The sequence below is a fragment of the Dendropsophus ebraccatus genome, chromosome 5 (assembly GCF_027789765.1).
Source record: "Dendropsophus ebraccatus isolate aDenEbr1 chromosome 5, aDenEbr1.pat, whole genome shotgun sequence".
Taxonomy (NCBI): domain Eukaryota; kingdom Metazoa; phylum Chordata; class Amphibia; order Anura; family Hylidae; genus Dendropsophus; species Dendropsophus ebraccatus.
The window spans coordinates 31519660-31535788 of NC_091458.1; the positions used below are offsets into that span (position 1 = coordinate 31519660).

General features: G+C 41.3%; 1 protein-coding gene across 1 annotated transcript in view; it reads right to left on the minus strand.

Annotated features, from left to right (window-relative positions):
* ARHGAP20 (Rho GTPase activating protein 20) overlaps window positions 1–16129 on the minus strand; it is a 74352-nt gene that overhangs the window by 22285 nt on the left and 35938 nt on the right. Inside the window, exons 5-6 of the mRNA XM_069969773.1 lie at window positions 8222–8263; window positions 4628–4712 (exon numbers count right to left, since the gene is read on the minus strand). Of these exons, the coding sequence (XP_069825874.1) occupies window positions 4628–4712; window positions 8222–8263 (127 nt within the window). The remainder of the gene's footprint in view (window positions 1–4627; window positions 4713–8221; window positions 8264–16129) is intronic.

The window sequence follows — 16129 nt, forward strand, 5'->3', positions numbered from 1 at the left end:
AGCCTGCGGCCGGTGCGGCGGATCGGAAAATAAAGGCTGACATACCCAAGATTAGCCCTCACTAATAGATAGCTGTCAGCGGACACTTACCACTTCACCTCCGAGAATGCAGCTGTCACTTTATCCCCAGATTTCAACAAGAAGTCTAATTTTATGTTTGTCATTTGAAGAGAAACAACTGCTAACATAGAAACATAGACGACTGCCAGTGGAAACACCACCGCTCCATCCTTCTTACTAGCTTAGGATAGATATATGTTTATCCCAGGCAGGTTTACATTCACTTACTATGGATTTTCCAACCTCTTCTGCTGAAAGTTTTTTCCAGATATGTACTACTCTTTTAGGGTATGTCCCCGCTTGTGGCCGCGCGCATCTCCGCTGGTCCCATAGGCTTCATTCTATGGCTTGGCCGTCCGCCTGAAGAATGAGCAGGTTCATTCTTTGGACGGATGACGGAATGTGCCAAACCATAGAATGATGCCTATGGGACCAGCCTCACAGCCACGAGCAGCCTAATATTGTGTAGTTTTATCTCGTCCCAACAAAATAGACCCATCTCTCGGCTCCATCTAGGCACTGACCTCTGAAGGGGTCCTGTTGTATCTGACATCAAGATGTTAGTAGCAGGTGTGAGGTACAGCCTCCATGGATCAGACTTGTTTTTACTGTACAACCCACAGATGATCTATCGGGTTGAGATCTAAGGAGTTTGGAGATCAAAGTCCCACTTTGAACATTTTGTCATGTTCTTCAATCGAAGGTTCTCATAGTGCTTAGGCATTATCCTGCCGAAAGAGGCCACTGCCATAGGAGAAGACAATGGCCATGAAGGGGGGCCTTGTCAGTACAATGGTTAAGTGTGACGGTAACGTACACATTATGCCAGGACCCAAGGTGTCCAGCAGATCCCTTAAGGTGGCCATAATACCTTATGGTATGGTATATACAGACAAGCCAGCAACTGGCAACAGGTTCAGCCAATGGTATAAGATGTATGGGAGCCTCCCAACTCTAAACCAAACGATGTTGGTAGAAAAAAGGGTCTGGGTATGCTGTATTTTTGCTGCTCAACGCCAACGTTTGTTTTTCGGATGGATACACTGGCACCAAAGCAGTCTGGCCACAGCTTATACCTTCCCATAGTGAACACATGAATGTTCCGCCATGCTAAACATTCATACATATAGGGTGGGTGGGTGTGGTAGAGATAAATAAATGTCCACTTGTATGTCCATCTTTAGAACATCTTGTGCCATACTTTCCCCCGATAAGTGATACAAATGCACCCAGCTTCTCACATGAAGCTATAGGATTCATCACATTCATCACTACTTGGTCCATTTCCGATGGTCATATGTCAAGTGTAGGTCCTTTCGTCACCGGTCATAGGTCACACACAGTCACAGCGAGCTGTGCTGCCCTGTGTGTATTAGCGGGCCTTGGGTGCCCATGACTCTCTAATCTGATTAACCCCTTGATCATCCCTCAATCACTTTTAGTAACTACTATCCACTGCACACCAGGATCGCCCCATTCTGGAGGTACCCTACCTACTCATCTGGCCACTACTGGTTTTTAGTCACCCAGATACTTGTACTTACCTATGTTTCCTGCTTCCAACACATCTTCTGACAGGCGCCATAGCTATCATAGCACTGCCGTTCCTATACTACAAGTCCCAGCTTAGCGAGCGCAGCAGCAGTTTTATGTAAGAGTCGCTGCCGTGCCTCGCCGGACTATTTTTATATGACTTTTAAAGGAGTGAACTGCGAGTGAAATAAAGAAGATTAACTGTAACATAAACTGTCTGTGAACTGTCATGTAATGTCGGATAATTATCAGCAAAGGTCCTCCCCACCACAGCTAAATATAGATAAGTATCTGTGAAGTAGACAGAAAACCCTAATGCTAATTCCATACGGGAAAAGTAAATCTCAGTGCATGTGTAGTGGGTAAACATATGGCCGCACATCTGTGGAACTGAACAATAAACAGGGATGTATCTAGAAGACCATATTATAAAAGTTCATTCTCGGCACTCACCATCATGCTTCATAAATTTTATTGTAGAAAAAAAATCATCAAAAATATACACAATGGCAACAGGATGTTTTGGTGTCAAGCCTTCCTCAACTGGCTTGATGCCGAAACGTCCTGTTGCCGTTGTGTATATTTTTGATGAATTTCTTCAACAATAAAATTTATGAAGCATGATGGTGAGTGCCGAGAATGAACTTTTATAATACTGCTGGAATTTTTTCTTACTACAAGCACCACCCCAGACAGAAGTGCCCTCTAAAGGACTTTGTATCTAGAAGACCAAACAGGAACCCCATTACAGACACCCAAGACCCCTTTCCTGCACCTTTGGGGCAGTTCCCCCTTGTTTGCTGTTTCTCTGGATAGCAAAGACTCCATAGTAAATGGGATATGGGCTGTCACATAATCTGCCTATACACTTGTGTCCATGTTGAAAGATCAAGAAGCTGCCGTGTGATCCATCACCAAACTGGGAAGATGCGTTTGACCTACGGTCACGTCATATATTGTGTATACCAAGGGACTTTTCATGGACAGATTGTAAATGACCCTGTGCTATAAATCACCAGTAACCTCACAATCCAGAGCCATGATAATAAGTGTAGATGTGGTTAGTTACAATCTTAGGAATCCAGTGCGTGAGTCAAGCCTAAAATGTACAATGAATAATGTGAGGAACGTTCCAGCTTTGGGCATTTATCAGGAGACACGGCTGTATTATTATATACCATTATATGCTAACCGAGCACGGAATTCAAGAAATGCAATGAAACATCCACCTGGTCAATTTACTGTGTGTGAGTGTTACTGAAATGCATGAGATTACCTTGTATCATCCACTATTATGTGGGAATGCCATAGCGTGCACTCACAACCCTTTGGCAGCACACTGTTATACTTATGCAAGAGGCATTCAGCCGAAATCACATTGGAGGAAGACTTACTTAGACTAAATGTCTGGAGTCCTTCTTCCTAGAATTACCATTGAAACATGAATGGTCTATAAGTTTCTACACATCTTTATGGTGTTCTCCTCAAACCTTACCTCCCACTACCATAGACCTCTCTAAAGGCAGCCAGCACCCATAAAAACAGGTGTCTACTGGTGGATAACCTCTCCTTCTGGAGAGTTTGCTGGTTTGGCATGTCCTAAGGCAGGGATGGGGAACCTCCGGCCCTCCAGCTGTAGCAAAACTACAATTCCCATCATGCTTGGACAGCGAAGCTTTAGCTTTGACTGTCCAGGCATGATGGGCATTGTAGTATTTCAACAGTTGGAGGGCCGAAGGTTCCCCATCCCTGTCCTAAGGCTTCTAATCATTCAAACACTAAATTAACGAAAAAGCCGTCTCCAAAAGATGGCGTCATAGAGCTGCTTTGCATATCCTTCTTCCCAAAAACCCAGTGGAGAATGAATGGCCTATAAGTCTCCATGTCTTATGGGGGAAACATTACCACTTTAGTCCCTTTTCCTCTGGGGTAAGATACACAAATTTAATCTATCTATCTATCTATCTATCTATCTATCTATCTATCTATCTATCCTCTATGTAATATTTATCTATCTGTCTATCTAGCCAAAGTATTCCAACAGCACTCCAAAAAGTGTAGCAAACGTGCAAATTTATTCCATCTTCAATGATATGCAGCACAGCAAACAATAGCAAATGACGTTTCAGCCGTCTCACACGGCCATTTTCAAGTCTGTCTGTCTGTCTGTCTGTCTGTCTATCTATCTATCTATCTATCTATCTATCTATCTATCTATCTATCTATCTTCTCCTGATATCTATCAGCCTATATATTTGAAAGGGTGATTTGGCTTTTATCGCCCTTCTTCGAATGACCACTCCTGTCCAAATTATAACGCTGAGGCCGGCAGTGAGAAAATAACACCAAACACGTGCGCTGGTATCGCTCCTCTCTCAGCAGGGTGCACACTTTATTGCAAATACAGTGGGGTCTTATACAGTTTAGGGTGGGCTCAAAATGGACAAGAATATACATGTTAAGTTCTCATTGGCTACAGTCCAGAGACAGGGCACAGTTCTTTGTATATTCATGACTTCACAGTAAAGGTCTGGTACTTCCATTTAGGGCCAAGCTCCTCTCAATACATCCAGGATGGTATAGCTTGATTGACAAGAGGGTCTGTTGTCCAGCAGCATGGCAGAAACAGAAAACCTTCACACGCAGATTCCATATGCTAAATATATATTGGGCTAAGACTGAAGTTAAGGAATAGCAATGGTTTTTTATATATATTTATATTATTATATACCTTCACATATTCAGCAATCCATAGAATACTCAGTGACTTCTTATAATAAATATTTTTTCAACCTTCTAATCAGAAATCATTTCCATTAAAGTATCCCTATTTCTACCAGGCACATACTGTGTAATGAAACACATAAAGATATCAACCATCCATCTCTCCACCATAGAGAAACACAGAAAGGAATACAGAACGTCCTGAGTAATGGGCTGCAGCGGGATGTGATCCTGAGGAATATTATCCTAACCAGGGTCACACATGTCAGAATAACTGAGCGCAATATAATGTGGTCACCATAACACTTACATAGGCACAGTTCCCAATATCCTTTGTAATGATCTTCAGCGGGATTACTTTAGGGTGGTCATTTTCCTTCTCTTCTTTGATATATCTGAAAGCATAAGATATAAGAATAACAGCTCAGGAAGATATTAAAAAATGTCGACATGTTTTTTGTGAAGGAAGATCAGAAGTTTCTTTAGATATTGGAGAAGGGTCAAACCCCTGGATAGATTTCAGAAACTCTAACTAATCACACCCAAAGAAGAAGGGGTTCTGACCGCGATCGCTATGGGCGCTGAATAGCTGATCACTGATCGCTGGGGGCGCCGGATGTCAGCATCCTGTAACTGAATACTGTACAGTGGTATACATCACATATAGGCCATCATAGAAAAGACAAAAAAATTAGGGCTGGGGGTTGGAGGTACTCCTCACCTCTTTAAGGGCAGCAGTATATGGAGGCCTGTGCAGAAGCACTGACAGGAGCAGAGGTGTCACAGAGGTTAGAGGTCAAAGAAGTAAAGTCATAAAGCAAGAGGCTGCACTGACAGGAGCAGAGGTGTCACACAGGTTAGAGGTCAGAGAAGTAAAGTCATAAAGCAAGAGGCTGCACTGACAGGAGCGGATGTGTTACACAGGTTAACGGTCAGAGAAGTAAACTCATAAAGTAAGAGGCTGCACTGACAGGAGCAGAGGTATCACACAGGTTAGAGGTCAGAAAAGTAAAGTCATAAAGCAAGAGGCTGCACTGACAGGAGCAGAGGTTTCACACAGGTTAGTGGTCAGAGAAGTAAAGTAATAAAGCAAGGGGCTGCACTGACAGGAGCAGAGGTGTCACACAGGTTAGAGGTCAGAGAAGTAAAGTCATAAAGCAAGAGGCTGCACTGGCAGGAGCAGAGGTGTTGCACAGGTTAAAGATCAGAGAAGTAAAGTCATAAAGCAAGAGGCTGCACTGACAGGAGCAGAGGTGTCACATAGGTTAGAGGTCAGAGAAGTAAAGTCATAAAGCAAGAGGCTGCACTAACAGGAGCAGAGGTGTTGCACAGGTTAAAGGTCAGAGAAGTAAAGTCATAAAGCAAGAGGCTGCACTGACAGAAACAGAGGTGTCACAGAGGTTAGAGGTCAGAGAAGTAAAGTCATAAAGCAAGAGGCTGCACTAACAGGAGCAGAGGTGTTGCACAGGTTAAAGGTCAGAGAAGTAAAGTCATAAAGCAAGAGGCTGCACTGACAGAAACAGAGGTGTCACAGAGGTTAGAGGTCAGAGAAGTAAAGTCATAATGCAAGAGGCTGCACTTACAGGAGCAGAGGTGTCACACAGGTTAGAGGTCAGAGAAGTAAAGTCATAAAGCAAGAGGCTGCACTGACAGGAGCAGAGGTGTCACACAGCTTAGAGGTCATAGAAGTAAAGTCATAAAGCAAGTGGCTGCACTAACAGTAGATATATTGGAGACAGCATATCTATAAGACCAATGTAAGATGTCTTTTGCATTGGGGAGCCTGTGAGCCTTTAGCTATGCCACTGCTCTTTATCACTACTGAGAACTAGGCTTTGTTCACACATGATTTGTGGCGTCCATTCATAATGACATGAGGGATCTCAACTGCACAGACTTCTAATTGGGTTTGCTTGTCTTCTGTCATGGTTTCATCATTGTTTTCATGGCAAGAATAGCAACGCACTTCCTGACGTACGATGTGATGGAGCTGTAGACAGAACCATACCAATGCCTCCGCCACTCTCAGATTTAGCTAGGGGCTATTCTTCAGAATGTTTTTAATAATTATTTAATCTCTGAATTTTACACAGGAATAAAAAATTTCTATACACACAGCAAAGAAAAAAAAAAAAAAAAAAGCAAAAAAGCTAGAAATGCCTATTTTGCTATTTTCATTTTGATTTGTAAGGAAAATGAGAAACTGATACTTTTCGTTTTTGACACAACAATAAAAATGTGGACTTCAGTTTTTCAACCCAAACACCACAAATTCCCCAGACTAAAAGTGTAGCCAAAAAGACCACAGGAATCTAACACCAGCTGACTGTCCAACAAGGATCTCCACATCACAATAAAGCCATCCATCATCTGCCTGACGTGAAACATTTGTTCTACAAATACAAATTATCCCGAGCACAGAGGAGCCTGATGGTTATTATTGAAATGAAGTATGGGGGGGGGGCATTGTTAAAATGAGGAGTGAAATCAGATTTTTAATAAGACCCCAGGGTTTTTATTAGAACATTTTTTTTAATTATTTAAAACTTTAAAAAAAAAATCATTTGCCTTCTTTTTTGTGTATATTTTAAAATAATTTTGAAATAGGCCTAAAACTAAGCTGAGACATTCTGTTGTGTCTGTGATAAGAAGAAGGCAGATAGAAATTGATCTGCATAGGATTACAGCAAAATGTGACACCAGTAGATAGAGGAGACAATAGATAAAGCTCACAGTTCAGCCTCCCCTTCCCTATAGAAATAAAGGGGTATTCTGGCAAAATAAAGTTTCTTTCAAATCAACTTGTTTTAGAAGATTATATAGGTTTGTCATTTACTTATATTTAAAATTCTAGGCCTTCTAGTACTTCTTAGCTGCTGTATGTCCTGCAGGAAGTAGTGCATTCTTTCCAGCCTGACACATTGTTCTCTGCTGCCACCTCTGTCTTAGACAGGAACTGTCCAGAGCAGTAGCAAATCCCCATAGAAAACCTCTCCTGCTTTGAACTGTTCCTGACACAGACAGAGGTGGCAGCAGAGAGCACTGTGTCAGACTGGAAATAATATACCACTTCCTGCAGTGCAAACAGCAGCTGATAAATACTGGATTTTTAAATAGAAATAAATTACAAATCTATATAACTTTGTGACTCCATTACCAGTACTGATTTACCTCTTTAAAGTTTCAATTCATGTCAATGAGACAAGTCCTGTCCATTGTTATCTATGCCAAATAGAGATGAGCGAACCTGGAGCATGCTGGAGTCCATCCGAACCCGAACTTTCGGCATTTGATTAGCGGTGGCTGCTGAACTTGGATAAAGCCCTAAGGCTATGTGGAAATCATGGATATAGTCATTGGCTGTATCCATGTTTTCCAGACAACCTTAGAGCTTTATCCAAGTTCAGCAGCCACCGCTAATCAAATGCCGATCATTCGGGTTCGGATGGACTCGAACCCGAATTCGGTTCGCTCATCTCTAATGCCAATACATCTTGCTGTAAAGTGTATCTCTGAATGCTGTTAAAAAGGCCTCCATAATAATGTACAAAACATCTAATTAAAATCAGAAAATAAAACCAATTAGAAAAAGGAACATGTTTCAGTATCTGGCTCTAATTAGTAAAAAATGTAGGCGATACATTCCCTTTAAATTCCCTATGACAACCCTTACTTCCTATCATTAGTTTAGGGAGACAGGACCTCCTGGCAACCAGTCAGATTATAATAGGGTTATTTATAGGAAAAATAACTCTAATGTACAGGTTTATTGTTTACTGTTATCAGCCACTTCAGACTGGGAGGTAGAGAGATGTGGACTGTGGTGTTTGTCAGTAGGATACATAATATGTGAGAACAATATAATATAATATCTAATGAATTGAATATAAAAGGATTTTCTTACCTTTCAAATAGCTGGATCCATTTGTCCTTCTCCTCTGGAGTGCTGTAAGAAAGAAGAAAGCGATGCGTGAGATATGAAGTGATAGTGTGGAGTAATCGTATGATAAGACTTGGCAACCACATGAAAGTGCCAGTGGGCACGGTGCCTAATGTACATAGTTGGAAGGCTGATAACAACTCATTCATTCAATATAGAACTTCCTGGTTTAGCATTATAGGGAATCACTTAAAGGGCTTGTGCAGTTTAGAAAATTAATTTCCCCACTTTATGAATTAATAGAGGGAGAGGGGTTCCACAGTTAAGGATCCTCATCTCTTGGTCAGAGAGGAGGCTGACAATACAGAGCACTTTCCCCTATAAGACTTGTCCTGTCCAGTAGTATACATAGGGGGAGATTTATCAAACATGGTGTAAAGTGAAACTGGCTCAGTTGCCCCTAACAACCAATCAGATTCCACTTTTCAGTTCTCAGAGACTCTTTGAAAAATGAAAGGTGGAATCTGATTGGTTGCTAGGGGCAACTGAGCCAGTTTCACTTTACACCATGTTTGATAAATCTCCCCTATAGACTTTAATGGGTTGTGTGCAATTTTCCATTTCTCCTGTGGTGGCGCTGCAGCAAAATTGAATACTTACTGCAAGGTTTCCCCATACCTGATCCCTGTGATCAGCTTATCACCAAGAGAGCCTTATACATTATCCAATGTGAAAAACTCTGTTAAATAACACTTGTTAAAGAGGGCCTGCCAGTTGTCTGATATTTCTGGTATAATAATTACCTGTATGCCTCAAATGATCATATAGAAATATATAAATAAATTGATAACTTGATAACTTACCATTTTTCTTGTCAATAGGCTTGACCACTGACCGCAATGACCGCACCATGTCAGAGTATGTAAACACATTGACCATTGACAAGGTGAATGGAGATGAGGTGCGATACCCTACAAAATCCGCTGAGGATCCAGTGTCATTCAACCCTATGAGACTACATACTCACAGCGAGATTGACATCCCACTGCAAGTATGTAAATTAACCCCCTCGGCGGCCGGAGCATAACTTACACTGACAGAGGCACCCATCATCCCGCCCGCACAGACCGCTGTTAGATGGTGCAGGCTCCCCTCCAGTGTGTTCAGCGCTGCGCTGCTGCTGCCGGGCACGACTCTCTCCTCACGGCTGTGGACACTGCACACACACCGCTCCAGCTTGGGGGGGGGGGCGTCCAGAGCCGTGAGGAGAGAGCTGTGCCCGGCAGCAGCAGCACAGCGCTGAACACACTGGAGGGGAGCCTGCACCTGCATCTAAAAGCGGTCTGTGCGGGCAGAATGATGGGCGCCTCTGTCAGTGTAAGTTACGCTCCAGCTGCCAAGGGGGTTAATTTACATACGCGCAGTGGGATGTCAATCCCGCTGCGAGTATGTAGTGTCATAGGGTTGAATGCCACTGGATCCGGAGTGGATTTGCTAGGTGTGAAGGCACCCTTACTGTATTTATTGTTGTGGATCTGTTGTGAGTCAGCTGGCCCTAGCAACCAATTAGATTCCAGCTCCCTGTGAAAATGAAAGCAGTAATCCTATTGGTTGCTAAGGCTTCCGACTGCCATTTCTGCTGCAGTGCTAATTATGTCACCTGTGTTTGCAATGTGGAGGTTCTCCCATTCATCTCTATGAGGCGCTCTTCCCCCTCCCCCTCCCCTCCTGTACATCTGATGGGGACTGGACCTTTGCTCTAACCTTCCTGGGCACCCAATGTATCTGTGGGCCAAATTTGGGGTCAAACGACTCAGGCGTTTGGAAGTCTATGCGGGACAGACGGACATACTTTCATTTTTATGAGCTACAGTAGATAGCTAGCTAGCTAGCTAGAGAGATATATAGATAGATAGAAGATAGATAGATAGGAGATAGATAGATAGATAGATAGATAGATAGATAGGAGATAGATAGATAGATAGATAGATAGATAGATAGATAGATAGATAGATAGATAGATAGGAGATAGATAGATAGATAGATAGATAGATAGATAGATAGATAGATAGGAGATAGATAGATAGATAGATAGATAGATAGATAGATAGATAGATATAAAGCAGAAAACGAGCAGCACAGCTTAGTAGTTAGTCGGTGCCAGCAGACCCAGGTCCTGACTTCAGACCGAAAACATATATCACGGGAAAGTCCACGGCACACAGGTTCAACGTGAAGAAATAAGTGTTTATTCAAATCATGCAGCAATCCAGTACGCAACGTTTCGGTAGCTTCTTGCCACCATGCTTGAAACGGACGCTTGAAAATGGTGGCAAGAAGCTACCGAAACGTTGCGTACTGGATTGCTGCATGATTTGAATAAACACTTATTTCTTCACGTTGAACCTGTGTGCCGTGGACTTTCCCGTGATAGATAGATAGGAGATAGATAGATAGATAGATAGATAGATAGATAGATAGATAGGAGATAGATAGATAGATAGATAGATAGATAGATAGATAGATAGATAGATAGATAGATAGATAGATAGGAGATAGATAGATAGGAGATAGATAGATAGATAGATAGATAGATGATAGATAGGAGATAGATAGATAGATAGATAGATAGATAGATAGATGATAGATAGGAGATAGATAGATAGATAGATAGATAGATAGATAGATAGATAGATAGATGATAGATAGATAGATAGATAGATAGATAGGAGATAGATAGATAGATAGGAGATAGATGATAGATAGATAGATAGATAGATAGATATAGGAGATAGATAGATAGACAGACAGACAGACAGACAGACAGACAGATAGATAGATAGATAGATAGATAGGAGATAGATAGATAGATGGATAGATATTAGATAGGAGATAGATAGATAGATAGATAGATAGATAGATAGATAGATAGATAGATAGATAGATAGGAGATAGATAGATAGATAGATAGATATTAGATAGATAGATAGATAGATAGGAGATAGATAGATAGATAGATAGATAGATAGATAGATAGATAGATAGATAGGAGATAGATAGATAGATAGATAGATAGGAGATAGATAGATAGATAGATAGATAGATAGATAGATAAATAGATAGATAGATAGAAGATAGATAGATAGATAGATAGATAGATAGATAGATAGATGAGATAGATAGATAGATAGATAGATAGATAGATAGATAGATAGAAGATAGATAGAAGATAGATAGATAGATAGATAGATAGATAGGAAATAGATAGATAGATAGATTTTCCTATGAATATCTGATGGGTCTAGCAGAATAGCCGGGCAGAAGCCGCAGGCTGCACACTTTAGCTCCGCACTATTACTGGAAGGAGATCACTGATCTTTGCCGTGTTATTTAAGGAAACATTTCTTTCCTGCCAGTTTTCCAGCTACAAGAACGGACTCTTGATAAACATTTGAATTTTGTCACATACGTTCCTTAGCAGGTGTTCTTGGCAATCAATCTTTTGCTGAAATTGCTCTCTGAGTATTTAGTAGAGCTGTGCCGCTGTGCAGTTAATTGTTCTTTATATATAGGCACAGAATTCATCAGAGAATGGTAGGAAGTGCTGCTTTATGGTAGCGGTATACCTTTAGAGTTTACAGCAATGGCCGAGACCAAAAACTTTACTACTCAGTCAGACTCTATGGGGTCATTTTTTATGTGATAATGAAATAATGTGATGTGAAATAATTGGAAAAACGCTGACCAATTCTATTTGGACTTTTGGAGTTCTATTAGCCCTCAAGAAGTATCAGAGGAGCCACCCTACAGCAATCCCCAAAAATTGTGTGTGTCCTGTGCAGGAGATTAATTCTCATTAAAGGGGTTACCCAGGCTTAGAAAAATATGGCCACTTACTTCAACAAACAACACCTCTCTTGTGCTCAGTTTGGGTGTGGTATTATAGCTCATTGATGTGACTGGAGCTGAATTGTAATACCACATACAACCTGGTGGACAAGGTGGCGCTGTTAAAGTTTTTAGGGAAACTATCAGCACTAACCTACTGATATGTGCAGGGCGCTGGGGATGAAAGTAAGTTTCTTACCTTCATCCTCGGTGCCACTTTCATGTACTTTGTACCCCCCTCAGTGCACCGATCCACCCTGGCCAGGCCAACCCTTCTAAAGAATATTCCACTGGCGCTCTGAAGTATTGAGCACCGGAGTGACATCACTGAAGAGCATACATTGGAAGGGGGCGGGCCAGTCCTGGGTAGATCAGTAGTCCCGCCCCCAGGGCACCAAACTGCGTCATTAGCATATGTATTAAACATTGAACTAGAAAGTAAGCGAAAACAGAGCAGAGGATAAAGAGAAGAAACCCTGTGCACTATAGGGAGATATCAGCAGGTTACATACTTTACCTCTAAGTCCTGGATAAACCTTTTAAATGCAATGTGTCATCCTAGTATAACTATATATATATATTTTTTTTTTTTGTATAAAATTATTATTATTATTATTATTATTTATTTTTTTTGCTGGAATCACCCAGTAATTTTATAACCCAAGATACATCAGTGAAAGCAATAGAAACTTTGAATTATCCTTTTCAAATTAAAATCCTATAATGGAGGATGTATGATGTTTTTTCCACCCTCCATATCCAGTGTTTACTAAGATTCCTGGATCCCTTATCCTCATTATTGACCACATGCAGCACTTTGGATGAACTCTCACCTAGTCATAAAGCTCTGATCTACAAACCATATGTGGGTTTCTTTTACTTTTCCTAGAGGGTGTTTAGCATAACCCACGCAGAGAGTTTTTTTTTTGCATGTCCAATATTAATTTTGTTTGCTATAAAAAGATGTTTAAAAAAAGTTGAATTTTTTGAAAGTATTTTTGAAAAGTGACAATTTTGTGCACAACAGTTTATTATTAGATATTACTGTGTCTTCCTTGTAAAATAGACTTATAATATGTCAGCAGCCTACCCATGGGTGAACACCAACAGGTGACAATAATAGTCCAATGCTGGATTTAGGGTAGCTTCACACGTACCGTATCGCTGCATTTTTATAGCTGCGTTTTTATCGCTGCGTGTTTGGTGCAAATTTTTACATGCGAGTTTTGATTTTCACATGATTTTCATGTGAAAATCAAAACTCGCATGTAAAAATCGCACCAAACACGCAGCGATAAAAACGCAGCGTTAAATACGCAGCGATATGGTACGTGTGAAGGCACCCTAAACAAGAATTTGGTGATATCACAAATGTGTTCACTGAGCCCTCTGGATGTAAGGAGTGATCTCAGTGCTTGCCTTTGATATGCCCATAATATAAGCTAAGGCCATGTTATGGGATATATAAATATATATATATATATATATATATATATATATATACACGAGAAGGACAGCATCTCCTCATCAAGGTGCTCTTACTTTATTGTGCCATTTTGCATAGAAAAAAAAGTGCAACGTTTCAGCTTTATTCCATGAGCCTTTGTCAAGCATGCTTGACAAAGGCTCATGGAATGGAGCTGAAACATTGCACTTTTTTTCTATGCAAATTGGCACAATAAAGTAAGAGCACCTTGATGAGGAGATGCTGTCCTTCACTCTTTTCTTTTGAATACGATTGGGGTAAAGGGTCGAACCCCGAGAAGACTGTGCATCCCATACAGCGTACCCCCATTATAGACTGTGCATCCCATACCTCATTTCATATATATATATATATATATATATATATATATACACACATATATTTTACCCAGGGACACATGCCAACAACTCCACCTTCTGCTTGTTACCTGTGCAAAATATCAGAAGGACCCATCCCTGCCACAGGAAGACCCAAACCCTTCCTTTCCCGGGGCAGGACCCATCCCTTCCCTGGGAAGGACCCATTCCTTCCTTGGGAAGGACCCATCCCTGCCACAGGAGGACCCATGCCTTTCCTGGGAAGGACCCACCCCTGCCCTGAAAAGGACCCACCCCTGCCACAGGAGGACCCACCCCTGCCACAGGAGGACCCACCCCTGCCCTGGACAGGACCCACCCCTGCCCTGAAAAGGACCCACCCCTGCCACAGGAAGACCCACCCCTGCCCTGGAGAGGACCCACCCCTGCCCTGGGGTGGACCAACCCCTGTTGCAGGGAACACTAACCATTGCCCTACAGTAAACATTCATGAATGGAAACTATGGTGTCATTTGGTAAAAGCTTCACATTTAAATATGTTAAAGCTGGGTCTTCGGTGCAGGCTGGGAGAACCCCTGTCCCTTCGCATCTGTGCGGGGGAAGGACGCAGCCATTCAGGAGGAAGGAAATGGAATATGGATCATTTCTTTATTGACAAATTTGTTGCAGATTGTGCAGACATGTGAATTCCAAGCACGGGTGGGACCAGTAACAAAATGGAACTCGACCAGGATTAACAATGTTCATTTTTGGTATAAACACTTCAGATCTGTCAGAGATCGGGTGTAGACGGGTGATACACAGTATTTGACATATTAATAAGCCGTCTACATGCCGCACAGTCATAACTGCAGTAATAAATATGTGTAATGTTTAGAAGACTAATAATAATAATAAACCCAAAACTGCTGCGGGGGTTAAACATGGCCGCCCCTGTGACTCACTTAACAAGTCCTCATTACCACTCACACAACTCCAAAATGGAGCTTCTGCCAAATTATTGTTTGTCAGGAGACGGTCCGCATGTGCGCGTCTGTGAGACTTATACAAATGGATTCTTCAAATACCAAATTGTTAACATTTAATTAAACAGTCATATATTCCCATCCAGCGCTTTATCCAGTGCACTGGGTTTTGTTTGTCACATTCCTGAGCCGCTCTGAAGAATATTCCTCCAATTTATGGGAAGGTCTGTATTGTATTAAGGGGGGTTGGTCAAATTTAGGGGATTTAGAACCAGATGTAGACCCCAGAAATGATGAATTATTACTCCAAAATATTTTATTATATAAGTGAGCCCATATCTAATATAACTTGTCTACCTAAGAGTCTTCCCACTGGTGATGGTAAAGAGGTATTATCCTATTACTATCTGGACATTTATGACATAGCTGGATATTCCATAAATGTGTGATAGATGCAGGTCACACCCTTGATTTACTGAGTCATATCAGCTGCTGTATGTCCTGCAGGAAGTGGTGTATTCTTTCCAGTCTGACACAGTGCTCTCTGCTGCCACCTCCAGAGCATGAGAGATTTTCTATGGGGATTTTTTACTGATCTGGTCAGTTCTTGACACAGACAGAGGTGGCAGCAGAGAGCACTGTGTCAGACTGGATAGAATACACCACTTCCTGCAGGGCATACATCAGCTGATAAGTACTAGAAGACTTCAGTTTTTTTATAGAAGTAATTTATAGGTGTGATATAGGTGTGATCAGCAGAAGATATAGGTGTGATCAGAAGAAGATATAAGTGTGATCAGGAAATATATGGGTGTGTTCAGAAGAAGATATAGGTGTGATCAGAAGAAGATATAAGTGTGATCAGGAAATATATGGGTGTGTTCAGAAGAAGATATAGGTGTGATCAGCAGAATATATAGGTGTGATCAGCAGAAGATATAGGTGTGATCAGGAAAAGATATAGGTGTGATCAGCAGAAGATATAGGTGTGATCAGCAGAAGATATAGGTGTGATCAGGAAAAGATATAGGTGTGATCAGCAAAAGATATAGGTGTCATCAGGAAAAGATATATGTGTTCAGAAAAATATATACAGTAGATGTGATCAGGAAAAGATATAGGTGTGATCAGGAAAAGATATAGGTGTGATCAGGAAAAGATATAGGTGTGACCAGAAAAAGATATAGGTGTGACCAGGAAAAGATATAGGTGTGACCAGGAAAAGATATAGGTGTGACCAGGAAAAGATATAGGTGTGACCAGGAAAAGATATAGG